Raw genomic sequence first — 20,654 nt, 5'->3', positions numbered from 1 at the left:
TATAGAATCTAAAAAATAATACGAATGAAGATATGTAGCAAAACAGAAACAGACTCACAGAGAACTGGTAACTAGTGATTACCAGTGAGGAGAGGGAAGGAGGATTGGGACAAGATAGGGGGATGGGATTAAGACATACTATGTATAAAACAGAAGCAACAAGGACATATTGGAATTATAGCCATTATTTTGTAGTAATTTAAGGGCCTATAATTTATAGAAACACTGAATCACTATGCTATAACCTGAAACTAATATTGCAAATCAACTACACTTCAATTTTTAAAAAGGCTAATAGTATCGCCGCTCCCAATTCTCATACCACACCCTCCACCCTTAGAACTGACCAGAGTGGTTAACCAGCTGTTTTATCAAGCTGAGTCCCCAAACCAGGCAGACGGCACAGCCCCACTGTACAAAAGATGACTTCACTGCACCTCAGTTTCTGCACTGGTGACCCTGCAGGTGACTTGGAAGCCATGCCTCTCAGGGACCACCGAACAGCCCCAGGGTGCTGCCCAGCCAGCATCCTTACCGCAGCCGTCAGCTCTGACATCTCCACGTCGTCATATAGCAGCTCCTGACGATCCTGGCTGGGCAGGCCATCAATGTAAGTGTTTGGCTCTGAGAACTTCCTCTGCATCAGTCTGGAAGACATGGCGAGAGAGGATTCAGGGCAGGATGGTAAAAGCTACCAATTTCAAAGGATTCACAACAAGGAGAGGTGCAGTGAAATCCGTGGGCTGTGCAGGAGACGGGGACCAGCACTGACCTCATTTTAAAACAAATCTGTTTGTTTAGGGTTCTCTCTCCTCTCTCCCCAGGGCGTTCTTACTAGAACTCCTGGTCTCAAATTTCTCTTCTAGAAGAACAAACTTTCTCTGTCTGTACCTCTCCTCCTAGGATCCTTTTGTCTCTTCCTACCCTGATTTCTCCCTCTCAGGATCTCCTTCCAACAACAACAAAATCCTTTCTCATTTCAGTTCACAGTACGCTTGGGGCAGCACAGACCAGGTATTTTCCCCTTAAGAAAAGGGATTGTTTCAGAGGCTCAGCTAGCTTCCACCAGTGCTACCTCTGCCCCCCAGCCCAGGACCACTTCTCCTGAGTCCCAGTTTGCTCATCCAGGAAGCAGAAGCAGCACCCTGCCCTGCTTAGTCCAGGCTGCGCTGGGACCCAGCGAGGGTCCGTGGGAAAGGGCTATGTGGACAGCGGGGAAAGCGGAAGGCCAGGAGAGGCGCTACCTCTTTCTTAAGGAGCTGGACAGCATCTAATCAGAGCCAGGGATACCATGGCTGCCCCTGGGCCAGAGGCCTGGCTCAGCTCCCTGAGGGCTGCTCCTGGCCCTGGCCTTCCTGCTGCTGGCAGAACAGGGCTCACCCTGAGTTCCCAACTGCCATGCTGTGCGACTGACCACCAGAGGCCAGTCTGGGCCTGGGTCCTGAGGCCCGGCTTGGAGTGGGAGGCTGCAAAGCAAGAAGGAAGCCCCTGATACTCACAGCAGAGAGGTTTTCGCGGCACTCACGATACAGGAAACCCTGTCGGCGTCCACGTAGTCGTAGGTGAATTCTTCTGGGTCTGTCTTGGAGCCTGACTCAGAGAGCAGAAGGCCTAGCCAGTGGCCCATTTCCTCGGAAGTCTTGGCCTGGGAGGAGGCCGAGAGGGACACGAGCAGGGCTGGAGCGTGCTGCCTGGGGCCCAGCCCCTCCCCGCTGAGGCTAAACAGCACCCCTGCCCCGATGCCCACCCTGGGCAAAGCCTCTGAGCGCCCTGGGGCCACGTCCCTTATTTTCACTAGCATATTCCATCACCTAGGGACCCCAGATAACATTTCCTGCTATTCATACCCTGGTGCCACCTCAGTGACACTGTGACATTTGTCCCAGGTATCACATGTGATTCATAAACATGTATTTCTAGAAGGCTCATGGACCAGGAGACAATTGTTAGAATTTGTGTTTTAGGTCGATACCTAAAGGTCGATCTGGATACAAGCTTGCCCCTGGGAAGCAATTGGGATGTGGATCTTTTAGCCACCAGAGGGCAGTATTGGAGCAAAATTTGGATGAAGACCCCTGGATGCAGGCAGGACTAGGTGAGCAGAAGTGAACCATGGTGTGTGCTTCAGTGCATGTAAAGCCCTCTGGCTCAGGCCTGCCCAGCTCATTGCAAAGCATTACGTCACTTCTATTGTCATAAATGTAACGTAAGGGTGAGGAGTGGGAATAACTGTATCACAAAGCTTACTGTCCCCCAAGACAAGCCCTAACAGTCAGCATTTTTATGTACTGGGCCCCATCTGGTGATACACAAACGAAATCACAAACCCGCTTTGAATCCCCAGAAAGTTTTTCCAGCAGCTGGGGGAGTTATAAATACTCCTGCCCTAAGTACAGGAAATAGCTCATTGTCCCCGCTCCTGTGACACAACCACCCTGAGGTCAGAAAGGGAATGGAAATTTTTTTAAAATGCAAACAATCTCAGGCAAAGGAAGTAAAAAATAAAGCGCGGCTATGTTGAATCTCGCGTTGTGGGACTGCAGGCCCCAGGACTCGAGGCAGGCAGCTGTGACCCACGCACCCTGGCTGTGCCCGCCTGACCCGACCTGGCCAACATGGTACCTCAAGCTTGGCCAGCTCCTCGCCATTGTGCAGGATGCGGAAGGAGTAGAGGTGGTCGGGGCTCGGATCTGGAACCACCTCACAGCCCACCAGGCTGAGGGGCTGCTGGGCTGCCTTGCTCCGGTTCCGGTCCTGGTAGAAGTACAGGTGACTGTCCCTAACAGAGCACCAGCGCGACTTCCACTGGCTGTTCACCAGCACGTTCAGGTAACCTGCGGGGAGGGACGTGGGTGTGGGTGGGTGTGGGCGGCCGAGGGTGCCCAGGGCTGCCCCTGCCCTGGCCTCCGGAGAGGCTCCTCTGGAATCTCAGTTCCAAGATGTGTCGTGCTTTGCCTGAGAACTCCTGACCCCTCAGAGGCTGTGAATTTCATATTCTTTGTCCTTTTGCATTAGCAGCTAGACCCTTTGCAGGCAGGTCCCCTGGTCCTACTGGTTTTTGAAAAAGGTGTGTCCAGGGGAAAGTGAGCTGTGTCTTGGGCCAGACCAGGCAGGGGGTGGGGTGTGTGTGTGTGTGTGTGTGTGTGTGTGTGTGTGTGTGTGTGTGTAGGACGTGCCTGTCCTGCAGCTCCCCGCCTCCCCACCTCTGCCAGCCATGTGCAGGCAGCTCGCCCCAGCCAGGGTCTCCTCGCTGCAGGTGCAGTCCCCTTACCTCCACAGCCTTAGCTTCCTCAGCTCCCTGGACAGCCTTGCCATCCCTGGGTCACTCAGTCTCAGCCTGCAAAGCCCTCCCCATGGTCAATTCCTCCTCATCTTCCCAGAAACATCTGGCCTTGGCCCTCCCTGGCTCCTGCCCTCCCCATTCCGCTGGCCTTCAGACACCTGAATCCTGGAACAGTGAAACTCTGCTTCCCTGTCTGCCTTCCACCCAGACACAGCTTGTCAGGGCAAGAACTTGCCACCTTCATCTCCAGTGCTCAGGTCTGTGCCCTGTGGCCTCCCCAGCAGGGAGCCCTTCTCTCCCTGCTGCACACAGGGGCTGTCAGCCCTGGGATGTGCCCGTTGTACAGTCCTTTCCTGTTTTTAAATGATTGCCTGTGTTGGGTTCAGCTTCCCAAGGAGAGGACAAGCTTTCCGCCCTCCCCACCCCAACTTAGCTGAACATTTCCAGAGCTGACACCCTGTGCCAAGCAGAGCCTTCTCCCTGGGGCTACAAAGATGAGTAGAAATCCAGGACCCTTTGCAGGAGATTGACATCTGCCTGTGCTGCTCACCTTCCCAGAGGCACTGGCTTATGAAGTGGGTGCCTTCTCCATCCTAAGGGATTGGCAGCTGCTCTGAACCTTGGCTGAGATGAACGAGGCCCATATAGCAGGTCAAAGTGCACAGCCACCTTTGCGTCCAGCCCAGTGCTGGCCACACAGTGGGATCATGAACTTCAGAGCCACAGGAATACCATGTCACAGTAGCAGAGTGGAAGACTATGAGCCCAGGACCTAGGAACTGGCTCATTCAGGCAGGCACCCCGTTTGCCCATCACAATTCTCTGGACCAAAGAGAATTCTGGGTTAAGGGGCGGGGAGCTCAGATGCCAACTCCTGAGAAGGAGAGCGTCTGTGTTCTCTCTGGCCTTTCCCCAGCCACAGGGGACAGGAGCATGCTTCGCTGCTGAGTAACTGCCAGCAATAACCCAGCCACATCTCCCTGAGTGACTCACTGGGGACCAGCCTCCCATGCCCAACGCCGTGCCCCCTGAGGCCACAGGGGCTGGCAGAGCTGAGCTGCTAGCTGGCACCCTGGCTGGAGAAGCGGGAGGCTGTACAGCCCATCTGCCACCTTCCCGATCTGCCCGCCACCCTGCCAGTGGCAAAACACAGAGCCGAACTGGGACTCAGGAGAGGAGCCCAGGGTGGGATGTGGGCTCCACGAGGATGGAGAGGCCCAACGATGGGCAGTAGTGGCCTTCAGGGCCTGGTGGGACCTACAGCAGTAAGTTCCAAGTTGGAAACCAGGATATTTTCTGGGCAAGGTCTCTCTCCTACTGGCCTCAGTGTCCTCAAGGCTGAGTAGGGCAGTAGAGATGACCTCTAAGGGCCTCCCCGGGCCCACACATGCCCTCTGCACCAGAACATGGGGTTTTCTTGTCCGCTTAACGGCTCTCACCAGTCTCCCTCTCAGAGTCTTGCTCCCACCCACGGGGGCCATCCCAGCCCATTCAGCTCCTACCCATCCTTCAAGGCGCAGGTCCACAGAGCAAGAAAAGTCATTTCTGTCCCTGACACCGTGGAGCTACTGAGGCGGCACCGTACGTGGTTACGGGTATAAAGCCATCATCTTTCTTGAGCTGGAAGCTCTCTGGACTGTGTCCTCCCCCTGCCGGGTCCCCTTTGCCTAACATGGTGCCCATCATGTTCCATGGATACTGATCACACGAACATGACTTTAAAGACAGTTAGGAGAACAGCAACTGATCACCCTTTCACTTCCACAAGGGAGCCAGCACTGCAGCAAGAGGTCTGGTGAGGCTTCAACAGCTCCCTGCAGTGCCGTGGAGACCAACAGAAGCTGTGGGCCGTGGGCTCAGCAGCCCGACAGGCGGTAAAGCCAGACCCCAGGCGCGTGCCTCTGCCGTCCGAGCTGCCTTCCTGGCGGCAGGCTCTGGCCCGGGGTGGCTGCGGGTCTTACTGGATGTCTCGAAGGACCGGTCCGGAGGCTCCAGCGAGGTAGACTTCTTCCTGCCCAGGTTCATCAGGTTGCTCAGCTTGAGGCCAGCAGAACATTTCTTCTTGACTGTCAAGAGGAGAGAAAAAGCCGAGTCAAGATTCCCCAGTGCTGACGGGATGGGGACAGGGACAGGGCTGCTGGGTTTTCCCGTCTTTCACGAGGGCATGTCAGCCGTCTGGGTGCAGCGCTGATGGCTTTTCCACGTCAGCGCTGGGGAGTCTTCACAGACTCAGAGCTTTGAACCAGGCTCAGCGAACGAGAAGAGATGAAAGAACACCCCACCCCTGGCAATTTATGAACCTTCACTTGGGCTTGATCACCACGCCCTCTTGCCGGGGTCTACCCGTTGTGGTCTTCCCCAGCAGTTTATAAACTGGAGGCATGTGGAACTGGCTGTAAAAGCCCATTAGGGTTGAGCCAGACAGCCGAGCCTCACAGCCCGGGATGCCACCCCGCTCCTAACCCGAGGCTGAGCACCACAGCATCAATACCGTCTCTGGTCTCTGGGACCTCAGGGTGGCCATCTGTAGAGCTTCCACACTCCGAGGCTGACAGGTACTTCTCACTTATATCTGGCTGTGGAAGAGAGAGAGACCAGTGGGTGACCTTGTCTGGGGATGGTTACCTCGGAGACCTCAACTTAAGGGAAAATAACGGAGGACTCTTGGGTGCAGGCCTGGGGTCACCTTGGAGTCCAAGTCACTGGTAGGACCTTCCCAGGTTCTCCTGGGGCTCCCTGGAGGACCTGCCTTTGCCCTCCTTTCTAAGGTTCCCTGCCCCATCCCAGAGCATCTTCCCCTTCTTCAGGCCACCACGCATCCCTGTTCACAAGTTCTCCAGATGACTGTTCAACCAGATGTGATAGCGGCCCCGTTGCCAGCGGGCAGGGCAGGGAGCCAGCCCCAGGGGCGCGTTAGAGTCAGCCTCGCACCTAAAGCTGTCAGGCTGGGAACCACCCACGGCAGGGGCACAAGGTCGTCTCTTGAGAATCAACATGCTACCAACACACAGGCTTTGGAGAAGGCTTGTCCACAGAGTCAGACCCTGATTCGAATCCCACCTAGAACATTCTCGCATTATACGCCTCTCTGAGCCCCATTCCGCATGTGTATAAAATAGGGATGACATGCCTGTCTGCGTTCCCAGGGCTGCGGGAGGACCGGAGACAGTCCCTGGGGGGTCAGTAGCTGCTGCTGTGGAAGGTGAGACACTCAGAATATGCCAATCAAGCTTCTTTAGAACCACAGACCCAGACCTATGGGAAACAGGCCAAGGGACTCCCAACCAACAGGCCTTTGCCAGGGACCAGCGACAGCAGTATCTGGCCAGGGAATCTGCATGCCAGGTCCTTAGGGGGAGCTCTTGTTTCTCACCCCAAAGTGAAGAAATCCCAAGATGACTTTGTTTTCTTGTCAATGACCAAGGAATGAATAAGACAACGAACATATTGGCCCCTCTTGGGTCCCTCTAGAAGGGCTGTGGGTTTTTCTCCATGAAGGATGGCTGCTACCTTCCCATGGAGCAGGGGGCCTCCTCCCTGCTCGAGGCCTCTGCCCACCTGCCTGCCGGTGGTGGGGAGCCCAAGGTGAGACATAGGGACCCTCTGCTCTGTGCCTACCAGGCTTCTGGGCACCCACCTGGGGACGTGGACTGTGACTCCATGGGTGAGGGCCCTCCCCTTGGCCAGCCCCCAGCCCCATGCCCCGACACTGACCCTAAAGCCAGTCCCCAACACTCCAAGCGGATGAGCACTAGAATGCTTTGGGGTCAACAGTCAGACGGCTCCCCCAGCCCCGGAAGCTCTACTGGGGAGTGGGTGGGAAGGAAGAGGCTTGAAAAAGAAATCTCCCTGCCCAGGTGACTTTCATCCCAATAACGCTTCCCTGAAGCAAGAAAGTACCGCAGGTTTGTATTCTATTCATCCGTTTCCTGGCTAAGCCCTCCGCCCAGGACGGGTGCTTCTTATGAACTGGGCTGTAGTGCGAAAGCAAAGCTCCCAACTTTACACCTTTAATTTTTACCAAAAAATGGACCTGAGCTCTTCTGGGCAGGGCAGAGGCTTACTTTCGGACTACTCAGGCGCTGGGCGTCTGCGATGTACTGGTTTCCCTCGCACGCTCCTTCAGAAGGCAGGCCACTTACCTCCTGGATGACCTGCAGGAAAAGGAAGGCCCTTCAGGCCAGCACTCATGGCCAGAAGCCCCTCTGGGTCAGGGGGAGCGGGTGGGGGTGGGAGAGGGGACTCGAGATTTCCCAGGAGCAGAGCACCCCTCCCCACCACCCCCCACTACCAGGCCCACATGTGGCCTCGGTGTCCAGCCAAGTGGGGCTTGTTCCTGAGGCCCCTTCAGCCACAGGCCCCCAAGTGTTCTGGAGTGTGCTGGGGAAGGGAGAGTGGGCTTTGCAGCCCAAACACAGCTGGAGTAGCCAGCCCTCAGCTCCACGCGCCCCCTCTGGCCCCATTCTGGGCGGGGATGGCTATTCAGTCCTGGGGGGAGAACTGCGTTTGCCAGATGGCCCCCTGGCTCACTGTGGAGTGCCTCCTCGCTGCCTTGGTCCCACTCGGGCTCCCAGCCTTGCCTGCCACGGGCCACCCACCTCCTCCAGGGAGGAGCCTTTTAACTGACTGATGATGCCTCACTGGAGGCCAGCAGGTGAATGGATTTCCACTAGCGCCCACGCCCAGGGGACTGAGGGGACCAGACCCAGCCACAGGGCGCCCTGACCCACTTCCTGCAGACAGAGCGCTACCAGGAAGCCCTGCGAACTTGAAGGACCACAGACCCTTTACCCTTGACGACGCCTACCCACTTTGGAGGAAGCAGGGGGCAGGGGGTGGGCAGAGCCGCAGGAGCCCCCGGCCCCAGAGGGGAGCAGCCCGCTTCCCCAGACACCCGGCGCCTCCCTCACCCGGAGCCACTGCTCGGCTTGGTCCTTGCTCTGCAGGCCCAGCACGATCACGTCGGCGTTCAGCGGCGTGATCTTCAGCTTGTGCTCCTTCTTCCGCACCTGCTTCTCCTTGTGCACGACGCTGCTGCCCAGCAAGCTCACGTCCAGCTGGGGGCTGTGGTCCTTGGAGGATTTGTAACACTGGAAGGAGGAGAGGCGAGACACTGCTTGGCCAGGGGTCCGGGTTCTGCAGGCGAGGGGGCCCCTGGGCAGCACAGGACCCCGAGAGCCGGGCTCTGCCCAGAAACACTGGAAGGCCAGACGCTCGTCAAGTGCAGAGCTGTAACCTCAAATATCGGCCACGCTTGTTCTCAGCAGAGTGACCAGGCAGCTTAGCTCCCTCTTCCTCAAGCCCCCTCCTCCTCACTGGCCAAAGGTGCCCCCAGGCCCTGCTTCTCCAGCTGAGCTCATCTCACTGCAGACCCGTGCTGGGTCCTCAAACCCGTCCTCTGTGGGCACCTCCCACCTCTCCAGGGGGGCAGGCGCTTTCCCTGGTCCTCAGCCTCGCTGCTTCTGCTCTTGGTCATCCTCCCCAGGAAGCGGTCCTCAGGGGACAAAGGCTGCGCTGACCACCCGCTTAGTTAGGAGATGATAACGTTAGCAAGGAAAGGAAGGAACGCTCTTCCCTACTGGGCGAAATATGCTGCCCTCCGTTTCTCCCTTGTAAAATGGGGGTTCTTACGGTGCTGCTTCGCAAGATCACCTGAAAAATCTCTCTACACAGCAGGGCAGGTTGGAGTCAGTGAAGAAAGGGTGTTTATAATGACTCCATGGAACTTCAAATCGGGGCATAAAACTCAACTTTAATTTAAAATAACAGGAAACAGGGCTGTGGTCAGAATACTATCTTTTGATTCTCTTATGGGCCTCATTATCAGTCATTCAGAATCTTCCAACTTCTAAGGAGATACCAGTGATTCTTCGGCTGCATGTGAAGGCAGCAGCCACATTGGGGGTGGGGGCTGGGGGAGCCCTGGGTGGGCAGCAGGCTCTGCCCCAAACCTCCAGTGGCTGGGATGTGAGGAAGAATAAGCCCACAGCCCAGGGGGCAAAGAGACCCCTGGGGAAAAATATCTATCAGATGGGACCAGACAGAAAGGGGTGGTCCTCACAGACCCCGCTGAGAGTCTGATGGAAAGAACTAGCCCTTTCTGGTTAAGAAAAACCATGTCCATCCCTGCACACAGAGCTCTACATGCAATTCCAGGCCGGGGAGAAGCAAAACCTCCTGATGTAAAAGGCTCTAAATGCCTGGTGTTGGGGAGCATCCCCAGCCCCGCACCCGGGAGGGGGGAGGGGAGGAGACTGACCAGGAGCCTGGTGTCCTTGATGACACAGAGCTGCTTGGCCCACTGGCCCAGCCACTTCTTGCGCCACAGGAAGGCGCAGATGCGGGCGTCACGCATCAGCTCGATGCTGGCCTCGGGCGAGGGCCACTGGTGGGGGGCCGCCCTGCCCCTGCTGCTCTCCTCCTCATCGTAGGACTCGTAGGAGCTGCTCACGGCCTCGCCGTCCTCTGCAGGGGAGACCCGTCCGTCACAGCCCTGCCGGGCGGGAGATGCCCCGGAACAGGCAGGAGAAGCCAGTGGCCGTCAAGCCACCCCTCTTCCTCTCCACGGCCTTGAACCAGCCCACAGCCACCAACCACAGACCCAGGCAGACCTCCCTGCCCCTAAACCCCTGAGCAAAGCGTCTTGGATGCTGCCTCCGGCCACAGACACAAATAACAGAAAACCAGGAGTTTCTCCCTTTCCCTCCTCAAATCTCGTCACCTCAGACTCCACAGAAACCTCTGACAAGACACTGCCCACAGCATCTGCCCTTGAGAAGTCCAGTGAGCCTGCTAGGGGCCTCCGTTTCCTCAACTGAAGGCTGAAGCAGTGGGGCGGGGTCTTTCCCAGGTCTTCCGGGTGGGTCAGTCTGTCATTCCAAGGGCCCAGGAGGAGGGGGTCGCCGTCTGAGCCCAGAGCTGAGAAAGCCTCCAACATCTGGGGGCCACTGGCTGCTCCTGCCCTCCAACAGCTGGCCTGCTCTGTCCCTGGTCCTGTCCTGGAAGCCACGAGAAGTGGTGGCTCCTTGGACATAAAAAGTGAAATGGACCACGGCAGGAGATGGCTCCGGGGAAGGCAGCCACCGTCCCATTCCCAACTGCGCTCCTCAGAGTCAGAGTCACGACCCTTTCTGAAAATCCACTCTCACCCTCCACAGACTCTGTCCTTTATCCTACCCCCCAGAATACCTCCCAGCACAAACTTAGCTCTTTCTACCCATCTCCACCTTCCCTCCACCTCCAGCAATGAGTCCAACTCACATTTTTATTCTGTTTTTAAAAAAATCCCCAAACTTGCCAAGAACAAACTGAGCCCAGTCTTACGTCGGCTCCACACACCTTGGTTTCTGTCCCCACCACCCTGCAAGAATTGCTCTGTTCTCCAGGTCTCACTGCCCTATTCAAGGCCAATAAAAAGCCAGGTGAAGAAAAAAAATTAAATCATTAGAACTCCTAAGTGCAGGACATGGAGAAAGGAGAACCTCAGGATGCAGGTCCAACCCCCGGCTCAGCACAGGAATCCTGTGTCTCGTAACCCTGCTCCAGCCTCTGCTTGAATTCTCCTGTGGACGGGGAGCTCACTACCTACTGACTGCTGGACAATTCCTTCCATTACTGGGCAGCTCGAACCATTAGAAGGTGGAGCCACCATCTGTTTCCCTGTGATTTCTACACATGGGATCTGTCCCCTTGAGTCAGAGTGAATGAAGCCTCTCTTCCCTCTCCACATTACCCATCAGAAAAGAGACAGCCCATGGACTCCCGGTCTTCTATTCTCCGGAAGCTTAGACTATCTGCATAGCTAGGCTCCTGCACACTAAGAAAACAGAACCGCATTTACATTAGAAATAAAAGAAAACAGAGACCACTGCTACAGTTATTCTAGCTATAACACCAATAAAAATGTGTTTTATCTTGTTTTAATATTTCTAAAAACAACCCTTTGAACGTTTTAATCTCAGTTTCCTTTAAAAGCAGTGTAGTAACGACTCCCCTTCCTAGCTTAATAAGAAAGTTGCACAGTTCACAATTTTATACCTATTAAAATGAGCAAAGATTGAAAATAATGGGGCTAACCAGTGCTGGACCCTGAACTCCCCTACTGCTGGTGGCAACATAAATAAACACAAGCCCCTCAGGAAACAACCTGTCAGCCTGTTGTTTCGCGAACCACAAAAACATCCATACCCTTTGACCCAACAATCTTAGTCCTGGGAGTTGATTCGAGGAAACTAGTTTTTTAAAAAGGAAGGAAGGAGGGAAGGTTGCATGCATTGAGATATTCATTCAAATGCTATTGAGCAGTCAGCAGAAGGAGGCGAGGCAAAGTATGATTTCATCCAGCGAATCATGCAACCACAATCAATGAAAGCTCTGAGGATTAGCCTGCAACTCGGGAAACTCCTAAAGCTAGGACAGTAAGCGAGAAAGCACAATTTCAATTATACATGCAAATAGATCAGTATCGAAAGGCCACAGGAAAAACTCAAAAAAAAAAAAAAAACAGTTGATTTGCTTGGCAGTAGGATCAGGGTGATTTTGTGAAAAAAAGTCCTTGTCAGCACTGCATTAGCTGTACGGTAAGTGAAGTAAGAATGATGCAAGGCCGTTGGGATAAACCCTTCAGTAACAAAGACTGACGGGCGAGGCCGCAGAGTTTTGTGTGATGAGCTGGCCAAATCTCCCTGCTGTTTTGTACTTCTGGGGTTGCCCCACATGCTCCACGGAGAATTCTAACTTCTATCCATCTGCCTCCAGGGGGATGGGGAAGCTGAGAAAAAACAGCAAATCACAGTACCTCCCGCTACCTGAAGCAGCGTGGAGAAAATTTAGGGCAAACGTACCAACGATTTGATCTCTGTGAGGCATCACAGCACACCCATAAGTGTAGGATATTCTTAAACAGACACTTGGCTTCTAGAGGTCGCAGGATGAACAGGAGTGACAGGCAGGAGGCTCAGATAATCCCATCCCCCTTTGTGCTGCCCCCCCCAAGGGGGACAGCACCCACTGGGGTATGTCTTCAGGAAGAGAGCACAGCCACGCCACGCTCTGCATCCTTTAGCTGTCTGTTCGGCTGCCACAGGTGGGGGTCTGTGGAAGGATGACACACGGCGTGCACGTGCAGGTCCCATGCACAGGGGAGGGAGGCGGGTGGCAGCCACCCCCCGGGACATGCGCCCTGCCCCTGAGTGCCAGGCAGCAGCACAGCATCACTGGCGTCCCAGCTCTGGGACGAGCAGTACCCAAGGTGATCGTGGCGTAAATGACTCCTTCAGGCACCTGCACCCATCGGGGGACTCCACTGGGGGGAAATCGGCCAGAATGACCTGCGTGGTATCCAGAAGCATAAAGGCAAGAGGAAGAGAGACAAGATGAAGAGAGGGACAGACCCAGATGCAGAGACACCGAGAGACGTGCCGGCATGGCTGCCTGCCCACCCGAAGTTCGTGCTTTCCCATCAGAGGTGGGGGGTTGTCAGGGGAGGTCCCCACCTGGCCAAGGACATGATTCTCAGCCCCTTCCCATCCAGAGGTGTGACTTCTTATCACCAGTGGAATGTGGGTAGAGGCACTGGGCATCACTGGCTGGTACCTTTAAGAAGCACGAGGCGGCTTCTCCACTCTCATTACAGAGGATGCTGTGGCCTCAGAGAGTGGCCGAACCCAGGCTGGAAGGAGCCTGGGTATCTCAACTACCTGCTGACCAGTAACGCCCACTGAACGTTCTGTGAGTGAGAAACAGACGTGCGCTGGGTGACTATGAACCAGAAGGGGGCTGTACCCCAGCAGGAGACTTCATCAATGAACTGGCTGCACCTACTAGCCCCTGCACAGGCCGTCAGGGCACTTACTACACTTTTGTTCAGAGAGGGGACTCTGACCCAGTGGAGCAGTGTGGGGACAGTGCTGAGAAAACAGGCCAAGAAGTCAAGCAACTGGTCTTTTCCAGGAAGTCAGCAAAGTCGCTGTTGGTCAAAGAACCAGAGGAAGGGGCAGGAGCCCAACGGTCATTCCTTCTGGTGCGACTGTTCAACAGACGTGGGGGGCAACGGGAACTGAAGGCGGGCCAGCTTGTAATGCGGGGGAAGCCCCCTCTTTGTGGCAAATGTGACCAGCTCCCCCTAGTTCATCCTCAGCACTGGCAGGAGAGAAAAGGCAACTGAGCATCTTCCCACCCCTCTTGCCACATGACCTTGTGATGACCTCTCAGTCTTGGATAAAATTCATTTGAGCTCACAGTTGAGAGACAAACACCAGGATCCTTGTGACCACTTGTTTGTGTCGAGATGAAGTGTCTGCCCCACAAACAGGCCCCTGGGAGCGTCTGAGAGGCAGGCCCCAGCTGGCACGGGCCACACCCCAGAGCGATGGGCTTAAGATGCATGGAGGTGCTCACTGGGGTGAGTCAGTGCTCCCACCTTCCAGACGCGCCCAGACAACCCCACCTCGCTCTCAGTTCTGGTCTGAAATCAGTCCAGTCGGTGACTTGGCAACACCTCACAAGCAAGCTGACGTCTGCCCACAAAGCCAGCCTCTTAGAATAAAATACCCTCAGACCAAGAGGCCCTCACCTCCCACACAGCTCCTGGGACCACAGACAGTAGGTCAAGTGTGAAGAAAGAGGACAAGAATCCCATGTGACTGGTCCCGTCTCACCCCTGGTCCAGTTCTTTATGGAGCCAACAAGGCCCCCTTCAGCCAAGTTCATTCCCACCACCAGGGACCCTTACCGCTTACATCTGCAAATTGCTCTGTACTATCAAAGAACTTTCCCTTACGAATGAAGGAAAGAGAAGGAGGTAAGAAAGAGGGAGAGGACCAGAGTCTAGCTGCCCGGGAGAGCAGCGTTGCAACCAACTCTTTCTTCCAGAACCTGCGAGGCCTTTCTGTGCTATGGAATCCCCACGCCAAGAGCATTTCCAACGTCACCAGGCAGAGAACAGACAGCTCCAGTGTGAGCCCTGCCCCCATAGCACAGGCCATCTTTTTAATACCTAAGTTAGGTCGGTCACTAGGTAACCCTCCAAAGGTTGGAAAAAGGTCTGTTCAGAGAAAAGCCGAAGTCCCCACCAAGGCCTGCAGCTGCCTCCTATGCCCCCATCTCCTCTCTCTCCCCGCCAACCCTACCTGCTCCTGCCACACTGGCCCCTAAACATGCCAAGGGCTCGCCTGCCTCAGGGCTCTTGAATGTACTGTGCTCTCTGTCTGGAAAGTTCTTCCCACAGGTATCGGCCCCACTCACTTCCCTCTTCATTCAGGAATCTACCCAAGGTCGCGTTGCCAGAGAGGCCCCCCCCCCCCAATCTAAAGTAACACCCCCAGCCCACCCCAACCTGGCCCCTGCAGCTTCCCATCCTAACACTTGTCACCACCCAACACATCCTACATTTATTTCTCGTCTGTCTCCTCTCACAGAATCTAAGTGCTGTGACCACTGAGTCCCGCTGACTCCTCAGCACTGCTGAGTTCCTGACTGCTAGAAGCGTGCTTGGGAGCTCAGTGACTATTAAGTCCAGTGAAAGAACCGGGGAACTGGGCTTTGGCTCAGCCTGTCCACGTTTGCCTTGCTTCTGAGGCCTCGTGCCTCTGCACCAACACACCTCTCCTCTGTCACATTTCTGTGCTGAATCCAGCAACATCCAGGCGGGACCACAGAGAGCATCACACAAGTAAACCAGCGCACCTTGGACCAGCCGGAGCCCCTCCTTGCAGGTGGGCTGGGTCTGCAGTACCCCATCAGCTCCCCATCAGACAGAGGCCAAATGCTCTGTGGTGGTTCTCAATTTGGGCCACACTCTCTGGTAAGGGCAGCCCAGGCTGCCCCGTGTCTCCAGCCAGGGTAAGCGTGCCAGTCACCACCAGAGGGCCTGGTGCCAGCATCAGCGCAGGACGGGGTTAGACCCCTCCAAGCCCCGCCCCAGGATGTACCATTGAGAGATGTGTCATAGGGTTCAGCCTCTTCATAGTAACCCTCTGGAGACTCGATCCTTGGGATGGAAAGCTGTTTCCGCTCTGGAATCTGCGGTATGAACAAATAAACATTTTCAGATATGATATACTGGGAACAACTTGGAATTAACCCTTTGGGTGGGGAGAGAAGGAAACAGAAGACAAAAATACCCAGCTTGGACCTCAAGCAAGCCGGGAGGGAGAACACAGGTTACCATGTCTCCGTCAGCCACCCCATCCGCTGTTTGGTTTGCATCCAGCTGAAGGCCTGTGGGTGCGTTGCTTAACCTCACCGAGCGTCAGCTTCCTCCTCCACAAAATGAGGCTCAGACTCCACACACACACAATATTGTTGTACATATAACGTAACACACTTAAAAGTTGAGGGGGTGTCAGGCTGTCATGGTGGCCATTACGGCTTCTAAAGAGAATATCCTTTCTACAAAGACAAGGGCTAATCAGAGGCACACAGAGAAAGAGGACCAGATTTCTAAATTCCAAACTTCTCCTATAATAAGTTCAATCATTTGTTCGGCAGACATTGGATGGCTCCCATGGACGGGCTGAGGGAAACCTTCAAGTGGTCAGGAGTCAGTCCTGAGAGAGACTTAACCAGGCAGTGAAACTCACAGCTCCTGAGAGAGGGCGTCGTGGATGGCGCTGTAACAGACGAGGTCCAGACCCCACATACCCGGAGGGTGTGAGGAACATTCTGGTTCAAGGAAAGATGCTCAGGGGACAGGATCTTTGAGCAGAGTCTCAAAGACAACCTGGAGCTCCTTACACCTGGTGTGAGGGTGAGTGAGCACAATTTGAGTAGAATGAAAAAAAAGCCCACAGGCAACCACGGAGAAGCACAGAGCATGAAATCGTTCTCCTCCCTAATTCTGCCTGTAAAATGGGCACTAGATTCTGAAGGTCATCTTATAAGCAACAGCAAGGGAGACAAAAGAGGTCAACTGTGGCATGAATATGACGGTACATAGGACATAAACGTGGAAGCAGCCATCCTCGCAGGTCTCCCATGTCCTTCTGCATCAGGAAGCCCCTAAGGAGGGCCAGGAGAATGTTCCTAGTGAGTTGAGAACAGAAACGGTAAAAGCTGATGTGCATTCCCACTCCTGGTTCTGAGAAGTCGTCGTGCTGGGCGTCGCACAGGAGAAGCAGGCCTGGGCTCCCCAGGGAGCGCCGAGCATAAAAGAGGCAAGGCCCTTGGCTCAGACAGACCCCTGGGCGGCTGGGGATTCCCTACCCTACCAGGAAGACGGACAGGAGAAGGGGAGGGATCTAGAAACCTTTGCCTTGAGTATGAGCTTATTTGGGGAACCTCTGACTGAGGGAGCTTCCCTGGTCCTGGCCCAGGAGATAGTGGGAGGCATTCAGCCTGGGTTTGGGTCCCCATGGGACAGTCAGTACTCAGCAAGGGCCACAAGGGTGTCTACTCCCAGCTGCCCTCAGGGCAGAATAATCTCCTGCAGGGCTTCACCAAAACCAGGCTCCCCACAGCCATGTCTTCTGTGGCCTGGCGTCTAGATCCATTTATCTGGCTTTTAGAGTGGATGTAGCTACGTCTGAATCTGGGCTTTAGGGATGCACAGACTTAGCCATGGGTAGGTGACAGACTTTCTGGGCCTCACTTTCCCTCTCTGTGAAATAGGAACAGTACTGGGGTCATTTTGAGGATTCAAGGTTAGAGGAGAATCACGTAATTACACAGACACAATGGCCTGTTATCAGATGTCAAAGGAGCAAGCAATCCGAAACTCTCGAGATTCAGAAGAAAAGACTATTATTTTCATTAGCAGCATTGTTGTGATGATGAAGGTGGTACACGGTCAATGAAGATGCGGAAGAGATGGGACTTCAAAACCGGAAATAATGTTCTGAGGGTTCACAGGAAGGGGCAGGGAAGAAAGCCACCCTGCTCAGCATGATTTGCCAGAGGTCAGCAAACTCTCCGTAAAGAGCCAAGAGTCAGTACTTAGGGATTTGCAGACCATTTGAGGATTTGACGTCTCTGATCTCAGCCCTGCTATTGTCATGCAAAGGCACCGATAAATAACACATAAGTGAACAAGCGTGACAGTATTCCAATAAAACATTACTTGCAAAAGCAGGTGGTGCAGAGATTCGGTCAGGGGCGGTGCTTGCCAATTCTGATTTCGATTAGACGTGAGAGCTGGGGATGAAGGGTGGCAAGGTGACCTGAGGCATCCTTGCAGTATTGAACAACCCACCCCAGAGTGTACCGTAGAAGGTCCCTGGAGGGGGTTAGTGGATCCAGCCCCAGCTCCCCAGACCCACCAGGGTAACCGTCTTTTGTGGAGTCAGCTGCTTTCCCCTAGATCAGCTCACTGAAGTCCAACGCGTGTTCAGGCCTCAAAGGGGAGATGGGGTGGAGATGGCTGTGTGAGCCAGAAGCAGAATGGTGCCAGCAAACATCTGTTTCCCTATGGTGACCACAGCACCTGGCTGTGCAGACCACAGTCTGGAAGGGCCTCAGCTGCCTGAGTCACTGGCCACACCCATGAGGTTGCTCCTGACCCCTGGCTGCCCCTTCCCGTGCTGGACAGGACTGAGCCTGGGACAGAGGCCACACTCTTGGCCTAGCCCTGGGCACGGAGGACCCCAGGCAGGCACCCAGCTCTGCCAAAGCCACCAGCAAGCCTCGGGCCGGGCGTTCAGCGGGATGACCCACAGTGGTGCCCTGAAGCTCTGGGGTCAGGGTGGGAAGGGATACGGGTCTCTGTCTGAGGGAGAGAGGTCACAGGGTCACCTCAGGCTGCCATGCTCCCTCCCTCCCCGCCAAACTATTTCTGCTCTGGTTCTCCTCCTGGAAAGAGCCAGATGACACAGCTGGTTCCCCCTCTGCCCTGACGTCACTCCTCTAGGGGTCTTGGACTAAGAGTTACAGCTGCTTCGGCCAGACTTGACCAGAGAGGAGGCCCGAGGGGGAGCAGATGCGAGCGCATGTGGCCAGGGAGGGGATCACCCCGGGATACGCCCCTCCCTTCCTCACTCCACATCTGGAAGGCCCCTGGGGTGAGGGTAGGCGCCCGGGACAGAATTAGGAGGGACCTAGAGAAGGTCCTTCTCAGCAGAGAAATTCCACCAGGAAGGGAGACTACAAAGTCCGCTCGCTCTGCTGGAGTCTCCCCAGGGCCTGGAGTGTGTCCACAGGAACCATCACCACACGTCTGCGAGGCCGCCCCAGGACTGTGGGGTTCCTGGGTGGTACTTACCCAGTTCTAGCACCAGGTTCCTCTCAAGCCTCTCCAGGCCCCGACGGCCAGCAGACACAGCTGACACGGGGAGTCCGCCCTCGGGGACAGCCCTGCCCTCACTGTGCCCTGCGTCTCACATACCGGATCCCCTGGGGCCTCTGTACCCAGTTCACAGGAGCCTGGCGAGGGAGCAGTAAGAGCCAGCCAGAGTCCCGGGGCTTCCAGGACTTTGTGACCTGATCAGTCTACAACCACAACCCGGCCCCAGGCCCCAGGCCCCCCAGTCCACCACCACGTTTGTAAAACCCCGACATCCAAAGCAAGTCAGTGCCTGGGAGACTCTGCCTGGTGAATGACCCTCTGCCAGGTGTGACCCGTAAGTAGCTGCCCCAGGTGGGGCGGGCAGTGTCACTCCCATTGCACCAAAGCCAAAGGCACCTTGGTCAGAACCAGACACTGAATTCAAGATAGGAAATTTCCAGCCCTGGCTCAGAGCAGCCACCTTCCCTCCCCAGCCACCCAGTGAGTGGTGCTGAAGACACACCAGAAAACCATAGCACCTCCCACCAGCTGAACACTGGCTGCAGTGGGATGGGAGCTAAGGGGCCGTTTCCCCTCCCCCAAGTCCTAGGGCTGAAGGGGAGGGGAGTCTGCAGCTAGAAGGGACAAACTTGTACCTTTACTCTGCTAAAAAGACAAGCTGAAGTCTAGGAGGCTGCAGAGCAGCCTGGAAACCAAAAAGCTGCATATGAACCCTGGCCCTGCTACCTCCCAGTGGTGGCACCTTGGCCAATTGTTCTAACTCTCTGAGCCTCTGTGTCTTCATATGAAAAAAAACAGTGACAAAAGACATAGCACGTGACAGGTGGTGGGAGGACCATGTTTGTGTGCACGGGGTGGGCAGAGCCTAGCAGTCACCGGCATATTGGGTACACAGGGACTCTGGCTCAGTCCATCAGATCTCACTCAGCCTGAGATGAAGGGTGTTCCCCAGCTGTCACCCACTCGAGGGGTCTCCCGTGGTGGGATGCCCAGGCACCCCAGACCTGCTCTACCAGCTGTGAAGAACCCTGCTGCTCCCAGGAAGGCATGAGTGAAGGGGCCGGTGTGGGGTCTGGTGAAGGATGGCTTGGTAGGAACTCAGTGACCATGGAGTCCTATGGTCCCACTGTCCTTCTAGAAATCCTTCCCAGCTCCTGCCTCACACCTTTTCTAGGAAGCCTCCCCAACCAGATCTGATAGTGGAAAGAACTTGGTTTCAAATTCTGGCTCTGCCACTTCAAGGTTGTGTGACACCGGGACATTGTAAACCTGCTGATTCCCAGATCCTCACCTATAAAATGTAAATGCTACCCCTCACCTCCCTGAATACTTAACACAGTCTGCCACGCCCAGCCTCGGCCCACTGAACAAGACAATCAATCACAGGAGACAGATGCTCATGTTCCTTTCACACCAGGAAACAAAAGGCCAGACACCCTAAGTAACTTGCTCAAGGTCAAGGAGCTAGTACCTGGCAGAGCTGGGATCTGAACCCAGGTTCGCAGGATTCCATAATCCCATCCAGCTGTCCATGAACATATATGTGTGTGGCCTACTATGAGCAGATACAGGACATGAAGCAGCAAACGAGAGACACAATCCCTGCTCCAGGAAGCTTACATCTGATCCAGGAGGCAGATAATAAACCTAGAGGGGGTAACCAGGCAGTGGGGCCGACAGTATCTGAGGCAGGCACAGAGGTGGGATCCCTCACAAGAGCAGGCCAGGGAAAGTCTGCCTAAGGATGTCAGAGAGATGAGGAGGTGGCAGCCATTGAAAACCCAGGGCCCAGGAAGTGCAAAGGCCCTGAGGCAGGACTGCCCATGTGGCACAATCCAGGGACAGAAGGAAGGTCAGTAAACAGCAGATGCGATGAGGCTGGAGATGTAGCTGGGCCAGACCGTGTAGGACCTGGGGCCACGTGAAGGACTCTGAATGTTTTCCCCTATGTTCAATGAGAGCTCTTGGTGGGTTTCAGGCAGGAAGTGCAGGGTGATGTGATTTACATATTGGAAAGATACTATGGCCTGAGCTGGTGACCACAGCTGTACAGGACCCTACTCACAGGGTGCTGGGAGAGCATGGCATAGCCTTGGACACATGGTGGCACTTGATAAAGGAGGCCCCTCATCTCCCACTGCCACTCCTCTTTGC

The 20,654-nt window shown here is 55.2% G+C and overlaps 1 protein-coding gene across 7 annotated transcripts in view; it reads right to left on the bottom strand.

The window, feature by feature from the left end:
- Positions 1–20,654, bottom strand: part of AFAP1L2 (actin filament associated protein 1 like 2) — a 91,062-nt gene that overhangs the window by 5,519 nt on the left and 64,889 nt on the right. For 6 of the 7 annotated variants that reach the window (XM_074373577.1, XM_074373575.1, XM_074373576.1 and 3 more), the window contains 9 exons: positions 15,214–15,304; positions 9,543–9,748; positions 8,194–8,373; positions 7,348–7,437; positions 5,775–5,859; positions 5,245–5,349; positions 2,623–2,834; positions 1,500–1,645; positions 536–647 (listed from right to left, as the gene is read on the bottom strand). In XM_074373577.1, the coding sequence (XP_074229678.1) occupies positions 536–647; positions 1,500–1,645; positions 2,623–2,834; positions 5,245–5,349; positions 5,775–5,859; positions 7,348–7,437; positions 8,194–8,373; positions 9,543–9,748; positions 15,214–15,304 (1,227 nt within the window). Of the gene's footprint in view, positions 1–535; positions 648–1,499; positions 1,646–2,622; positions 2,835–5,244; positions 5,350–5,774; positions 5,860–7,347; positions 7,438–8,193; positions 8,374–9,542; positions 9,749–12,528; positions 12,613–15,213; positions 15,305–20,654 lie in introns of all 7 variants that reach the window. The other variant, XM_074373581.1, reaches the window with a different exon arrangement.

Source organism: Camelus bactrianus, chromosome 11 (assembly GCF_048773025.1).
Source record: "Camelus bactrianus isolate YW-2024 breed Bactrian camel chromosome 11, ASM4877302v1, whole genome shotgun sequence".
In the NCBI taxonomy this organism is placed as follows: domain Eukaryota; kingdom Metazoa; phylum Chordata; class Mammalia; order Artiodactyla; family Camelidae; genus Camelus; species Camelus bactrianus.
Note: the sequence above shows the minus strand (reverse complement) of the source record. Positions and strands in the feature narration are given on the sequence as shown.